The sequence below is a fragment of the Dysidea avara genome, chromosome 10 (genome assembly GCF_963678975.1).
Source record: "Dysidea avara chromosome 10, odDysAvar1.4, whole genome shotgun sequence".
Taxonomy (NCBI): Eukaryota; Metazoa; Porifera; class Demospongiae; order Dictyoceratida; family Dysideidae; genus Dysidea; species Dysidea avara.
In genome coordinates, this window is record NC_089281.1 from 5652222 (window position 1) to 5659865 (window position 7644).

The 7644-nt window shown below is 37.6% G+C and overlaps 1 protein-coding gene across 1 annotated transcript; it reads right to left on the reverse strand.

Moving 5' to 3' along the window:
* Window positions 1-661: 661 nt before the first annotated feature.
* LOC136236286 (uncharacterized) lies at window positions 662-7362 on the reverse strand. The gene is made up of 3 exons (XM_066026425.1): window positions 7202-7362; window positions 3557-4005; window positions 662-1040 (listed from the first exon to the last, which is right to left on the reverse strand). Exons 2-3 carry the CDS (start codon window positions 3996-3998, stop codon window positions 832-834), a joined length of 651 nt encoding a protein of 216 aa, XP_065882497.1. The 5' UTR covers window positions 3999-4005; window positions 7202-7362; the 3' UTR covers window positions 662-831.
* Between the last annotated feature and the right edge of the window lie 282 nt (window positions 7363-7644).

A 7644-nucleotide genomic window follows, 5' to 3' on the forward strand; every position in this document is an offset into this window, starting at 1 on the left:
CTTAAACCTATAATCCACTCAATTACACATGTTATCACTTAATTTGAAGTTTTGTACATGTTGTCTCTCAATTTGAAGTATAGTACATGTTCTCTATTTCTAGCTGGTCAGGAAACCATATATACAAGTGCATTCAAAATCTTCGTTTTTGCTTATATAGCATGAATGTAGCTATCTCAAATTTACAGGTGTAATCATTAAAATAAATTGTTTTTAAACACTTCTAATGGAACCAATATTTCAGTGTTAAAAGTACAGGCATGATCCAATGGAACTAATGTATTGCACATCTATAGCTTCATATACCATGATCCTTCATGCTTCTTAACATGGCAAGTTAATGACCTGGATAGGCACCTCCCTTGATCAGCTTTTGGACATGACCAGCTATTCAGATGCAAAGTTTCGGTATATTCACTATTGAGTCAGCTCATGGCACTTGTATGGCTTCTCCAATACATTTTCTATTGATTTAACTTGTCAGGTTTTCTGAGCGTGATATGATTGGCACCATATCTAATATGAAATAGTATGAATTAAACAAATGTTGTACTAAGTTTGGTGCTTTTATCAAAAAGTGAACAATTTTTTCATTTAGCCGCTCTACTATAGGTGCAATCATGTATAGCTAAACTAGTATAATACAAAACAATATTCTTTATTGCATTTGCTATTTTGGCAAGCATTTTGCTGGGTACATCAACCCCATTATCAGTAAGTAACAGCATTATACAATAGTAAATATACATTTAAGTTCGTAAAGTATGAACACCCCTTGAAAATCATACATATGCATATACAATGTTAGCACTCTACAAAAGCAAAGAAAAGTTAACATCCATATATTATACAACAAAAGAACCAAATAAAGATCCATGGTGGAAAGAGGATTGTCAGTAGAAAGTGAAGAATATGATTGACATGACGTCTTTCCTGGATGATCACTTGTTGATGCATACACGGTGCCTGTGGTTGGCTGTTTACCACTACCACATTAGTAGTCTGTGACTGCATCACTGGTGGAACTGGCTGGTAATGACCTACGTATATAGTAAACGTACATATTTTCTGACCTATACACAAGAGACTTTTAACATGGGCACAAGTGGTTTGCCTGATACATCCAGCTGAAGCACGAGGGGTCGACGGCTGAGCATGGTCAAGACCACAAGTGCACATGTTACAACTATTATTTGACACTTAAAAGTTACATAAAAGCCTTTGACGTGGTCTGGTAATATTATTGTCCAAAGCCTTTGAAGCAGCTATAGATACCATTGTTGTTACCGTATCAAAGTTTCCAACAAATTAATCATTCAGCTATCATGACAGTGTGGTAGTACTGTATAGTAGGGAACATGAATGTTTGGGTTTTCCTGCCCAACAATAACAGCCAAAACTAGCCTCAATTTTCAGCATTGATCAAACCCAAAAATGTTTCCAGAGTGACTTCAAACACTTCCAACAAATTTCTATGAAATTCTTTAACTGAATTTTCTATTAACTGACTGCCTGACTGATGCCTTCAGCCAAGCCAGTCAAGAATATGTGACCTACTGAGCAAAAACCCAACTTGTTTGCATTTTTCTCTAACTTCATTTTATGACTTTTTGTTGTCTAGAGGGAAAAACAATGAGCTATTAAAGTTTCAGCCTTATCTGGTAAGTGCTTTCAAAGTTATAGTGATAAACACCAAGAAGAGTAAAACAATTGATTTCATGTTTAATTGATCACCATTTCTAAGTTTGAACAACCTTCTTACTTCATAGCATGAGTGTATTTAGGCCAAAACTATACTTTGATGAATGCTTCAGTTCATGGCGAATAGAATGACACAAGTCCCAACTCTGTAGCCCATTACATTTGAGACTTATGACAATAAAGTTATGTTTTATCACAATGTAACCAAACACACGTAATTCAAATTTGCTTTATGGTACAGAAATGAAACAATATTCTTACTTACAATAGTCAATATTCTTACTCTCCATGAAGAGGTGAATCCACTGGTATATTAGATATTTCTATTAGAGTCTTACTTCACTGTTTACTGAAGCGATTGAAACATGCATAAATTATGTAAGTATAGCACAGGTTTTTTACCCAACATATTTCTATGGCATTTATGTCAAGAACAGAATTATGCAATTGAGTTGGGTTTTTGCTCAGCGGGTCACGCATGGTTAATTCTACGTCTTTATTGTTTGACGTCACTTCAGCCCAAGACATGCCTTTTTGCCAACTGCAGCAGCTGCATCATGGACTTACCTTTGTCATCCTTTGTGTTCCATTTCCTTCTCCACTACCATGTAGGTGCAAGTTGCAGTGGTTATCACGAGAACTGTCTGTAATTTCTGTAGTAGCTGGATTGATTGCAGTATAGGTGCTAAAAATGAAGCAAAATGTGGCCACATTGCTTTTTAGCAATATTATTTAATTGAGTCATGCATTTAGTCGCACAATTAATGTTTATCATCAGTAATGAATTACGTTAGAAAAAAGTAAATAAACAAGCACGAGGAAAGTTTATATTTCAGTAGGGATCATAGAAATAAAAACATTGAAACAAGGGAACCTGGGAGGTCACTCTATACCTAAAGGTATATTATAATTCCTACTTCCATGCATTATTATACAACCTGTCATGAGTGACGTAGAGTTTTGCAGGTGTAGATAACCTCCCTTGTTTCATATTTCTATAATCCCTACTCAAATTTAAAACTTTTTTTCTTATACTTGTTTGTTAAACTTTTTTGTAATAAATTACTGCATGGTGAACCAGCACATACTGCAACAAAGGAAAGATTGGCATCAGACACAACTAATTGCACTACTACCAAATACATGCCCTCGACTCAATTACTGAAAAGTAATGTGGTCATTCTGCTTCATTTTCACCTTCATTGTATACAAAGATCAGTACGATAAGTGCCAATGCAGCACATTATGGAACTTACAGACAATTCTTGTGAAAACCAGCAATGAAGCCATGACAAGTTACTGCAAATCAACATCTATGCGGCAGTGGACAAAAGAAGGATAAAGATAAGTCCATTATGCATGCTGCTGCGGTTAGCAAAAAGGCACATCTTGGACTGAAGTGACATTGAAAAGTGAAGAAATCAAGCACATTTCTTAACCAGTTATGCTTGGCTGAAGGCTTTAGTCAGTCAGATAGTAGAAAATTTAAAAATCAAGATTTCATAGAATCTTGTTGAAAGGCTTGGGGTTGCTCTGAAGATATTTTTTGGGTTAGATTATGCATATCCAATACTGTCAAACTGTTGTGAAAGAAAAGTGAGGGTAGTTTTTGCGTTGTAGTATTTTTGGGCAGGAAAACCCAAATCCGTGTGATCCCTACTATATGGTACTAGTTAAATTTTACAATGTGTACAGTGTCTTACTCTTGTTCAATTACTACCACTTAGCCATAACTGTGGGCAGATATTCTGGTACACGTTTGTATTCACACATTAACAAACACATAATTTCATATTATACGTATATTATGTGCTCTTGCTCATACAGTTACATCTACTATTATAATTAAACTAACTACGTGGAACTTGAGGTGGTGGATATCGAGGATTACGAACAGCATTCTTAGGTCTAGGATTTCGAGCAGGTTTAGCCTGCTGACCATATGTTTTAGCCTGATGGCTAGCTCTAGGGGGAGGTTGCCTTGGAGCTTTATTGGGAGCATATCCATGACCAGGATGAGTAGGCGTGGGGTATGTTTGATCATACTGTTGAGCACCAACATTAGGTGGATATTGAGGATTATATCCAGGACCAGCCACTGGTGGGGGAGGAGGATAGTTGAGGTCTTGAGGAGGAGGATAGTTAGGGTAGTTTGATGGTGGATAGTTGGTATCATATGCTGGAGGATATCCAGGATCAACACTGGGAGGAGCTACTGGTGGAGGATAGTTAGTGTCTTGAGGTGGCGGATATCCATAATCTGGAGGTGCAGTTGGTTGATAGCTGTAGTCAGTCATCGTTGATCTGTAGTAAGTAAATAATATTATATTACAGATAACCTATAGCATGGTGAAGAAATCACTGGGCAACAAAGCATGTATCATGGAAGAAAGGAAAAGTACAGTACCGTAGCTTGTTTATTCACCACATATTTAGATGCATGGGTATGCATGAAGTCTAGTTTTAACACCAGGCAGACTAAAAATTAATGTCAAATGATATAATAGTAGGCATTCCAGCCCTATTTTTAAATTTGAACTTTTATACTCAATAGAGTATAATATTGATTGCTGATCTCAGAAATGAAATTAGATTGCAGGCTACTTTGGCATGCACAGTATACCTTTCTCCGCCGAAGACTCCCCATACAGTGGAACCTCTCTATTACGGACATTTTGGGGCTCACCACTTTTGCTGTAATATAGAGGTTTTCCTCTTTCAGAGGAAAAACCAGACCAATACGTTTGTCCTTATTATGGAGGTTTTTTCTATTGTGTCCTTTATTCGGGGAGTTTGTTAAGAGAGGTTCCACTCTATATTTTAAAGGGAAAAAATGGCATAATTGAATTAGGAAGCCATCTAGTAGCCTGATTGTCTTGAAAATACAATTGCTTCTAGCTGCAAGTTTGTACATGTAATGAGAGTAACTTAAAGTTTATTGCAACACTTGGATTTCAGTGATCATTGTACTCTTTGTGCATGGTGAGCAAATATGTTTCACCTACTGCACACTTGTCAATACAATGGTGTATACCCATAGGCAAGTGGCTATCTCAAGTAAGTAAAAAGATTAAAAGTCAGCAACTTATAAAGGTAAACAACTAAAGTGGAGGTGTCACAATGATGTAACAATACCTAAGGTGGAGTTGTGGTTTTAATTATGGCATTGCTATGCCAACTTTGAAGTGGTTTATACCTTTGAATTGGTGACACAGACAACTTTTGTGTAGCTAATTGCTAACTCGAGCAAAGTAATTAAGCGCTTATGGACAAATCCCGTATCGATTTTTATCTCCATTGGAGCTTGGATGATGGAGCAATCCCAAAGTAAAATAATATGTGTTGCTATTTTGTGCCAGGGTTCTATTGGGGAAACACCTACAGAATATTATTTTGTCTAGGATACTGGAATGCCTAGTAATGGTCTGACTAGCCTGGTTATGTGTAACTAACCAGATAAATCGTATTTTCATGCTTTGAATTTTTGATTGATACAAGGTCAATCACACCTTCAATGTAATAGCTCATTTCCAATTCACCTGGAGCCCTCATTGCTTGTCACGACTCTTGTTACATGAACCAGCTACCAAAATATTTAGTAGCGCTGTGAAACTCTCGCCAGAATTGTTTATCAAAGTGCTCTGATACTGACAAGAACAAGTGAGTTATGTAGCTTTAAAATATCGAATAAACAGTGGACCCAGGGACCAGGGATCCAAGGACCTAGCTGGGGACCTGTGGGGACCCTACATTTACATACTTCACAATGTTTATATACATTCTATCCACTGCTTGAAGGTTCTTAGTTTACTAATTTGTTAAGCTGCTTTACTGTAGTTGTACTGATAGTAAAGTGTCAGTAACTTTAAGTATATGGAACATAATTGTTTTACTAAGTTTTAAACTCTCAGTAAAACATCAGTGAATGCAGGTTTACTGAAAAACTACTAAAATACCAAACAATTAACTGTTCCATATACTGGGGATATACCACTCTAGTAAACAAAGAAGTTTCAAGCAGTGATCCTTGTAGATACCGTTGCAAAGTCACACTGGCTAGTCTCAAATAGCCTAGATCACTCTTTCTCTGTTCTGTCATCATGAAGGGTTCCCGCACAACGCCTAGAATTATAAGTGCCTCGTAGGTCACTCATTCTTCATGACTTCAGCAAGGGCTTGTGTCTAACAGGTCATTGCCTTCGTGTGCTACCATGATGGCATGAAGTCTATTTATCAAGCTGCTGGTGTACTTTGCAGTAATCACTTTACTGAAGCCATTTTCATGTGCACTGAACATTAACTGGCTGGTGATATTACATGTAATAGGCTATAATAGTGTGCTCTTTGTGCAGTGCGAGTATATGGAGTAGCCCACTACTCCAGAAGAGGATGTAGCTCACAGCAGATGATTTCCAAAGGCGCTTGTTAGCTATTTGTAATTAAACACAGTGTGAACAATTGCAACAGACAGAAAGTGGATTGGCCATGTGAGATTAACCACTGTGACTAGCAGAGGTGTCTAGTAAAAGTAATATAAATGTTGTGAAGCATGTAAAATTCCATGAAAAGTTGAGTCTCTGTGGGTCCTAGGGTCCCTGGGTCATTGGATCCCCGATCCACTGTTATACCTACCCTTAAAAATATCCCATAGATCTAGTATAGACAATTCAGGCACGCAACCATGTTTACAACATGAAAACATGCTTGTTCCAGTACAAAACCATTGGAGTGAACACACATTCATCATTTTGATATTACTATATTTGGCAGGGGCTCAGGTAAATGTGAACTGACCTACAGAATAGTTAAGAAGTTATTAGCAATACATAATATCCGAGAACAACACTGAAGGAACGATCATTTGGTTGGGATGCCAAAACCTCACAAAAATATGGAACTTGGGAATTCTTTCTAGTCTCCTTTTTAAAAGTACAGTCTAGGCATTAGAATCATTAGTTTCTATAGTCAAGGATTGTTCTTCTGGCTAGTTTCCTTATGATTAGTGTAGTAAAGCATGTGCTTAAGCCCGTATAAATTATTTCTCCATAAAATGTATCAAATATGACAGCAAGCCAGTTTGGTCATGCACCACATTGAAAACTGAGTGTGGTTTTCGGTCATATAGACTAGGTGCACCTTGCATGCCTGTATTAGTTTCCTGGCAATGCTACGCAATTTATAATACAAATTGATGCAGTCATCCATGCATCATTTTAATTTTGTTTCCGTTTCGTGCCATGGCTGCCAGTGGTGATCAACTGATCAGTATATTGCTATACCAAAAGCAAATGTGGCAAACCCATATACCAAACTGCAGCATTTTTCAAGCTCTACAAGATGCTATAGCTAAAATGTGAGTTTGATAATTTTTTTAAAACCTGTGACATTCCTACAGATTTAGTGATCACGCCCATATCCTGAAATAGGCTACGTACCGCATGTATATCTATATGTTTAAATGTGACCAGCAATCTTGAGCCCACAAATACACAATACGTACCTTAAATATCAATAGTTTGAACGTTCACTACCGGTATCTTCAAGCCGTGAGGTGTTTATATTGTACGCCCACGCAAAACACTGTATTCGGCAGTGTCACATGATTTACATTGGCCCGGGGCGCATTGATCTGAGAATCACGCTGTACTCAATGGCTGATCCAGAGGGTGAGGATGGGGTAGTGCATGTCCATATAAATGCAGCCATACTCAGACATGCAATACATAGAAGAGGTTGGGGGCGTGATTATAAGGCCATGACGTAAGATTTCGCAAAAAAAATTTTTTTTTGCTTGTTTTAATGTGGTGAACTCATAACAGGGGCGGATCCAGGAGCTGGCAAGGGGAAGGGTGAACAGGGCTTGGGGCTAAGTTGTAGGTGGTTGGGGAGAGCAGATTCTCTTTTAAGCAGCAATGATCACTCGTTAGTAGGTTGATTTTTGTC

Coding starts and splice junctions, on each gene's coding strand:
- LOC136236286 (XM_066026425.1), bottom strand. CDS start 3,998: ATGACTGACTACAGCTATCAACCAACTGCACCTCCAGATTATGGATAT. Junction 1,041..3,556: donor ACCACCTCAAGTTCCACGTA/GTTAGTTTAATT, acceptor CTATATACGTAG/GTCATTACCAGCCAGTTCCA.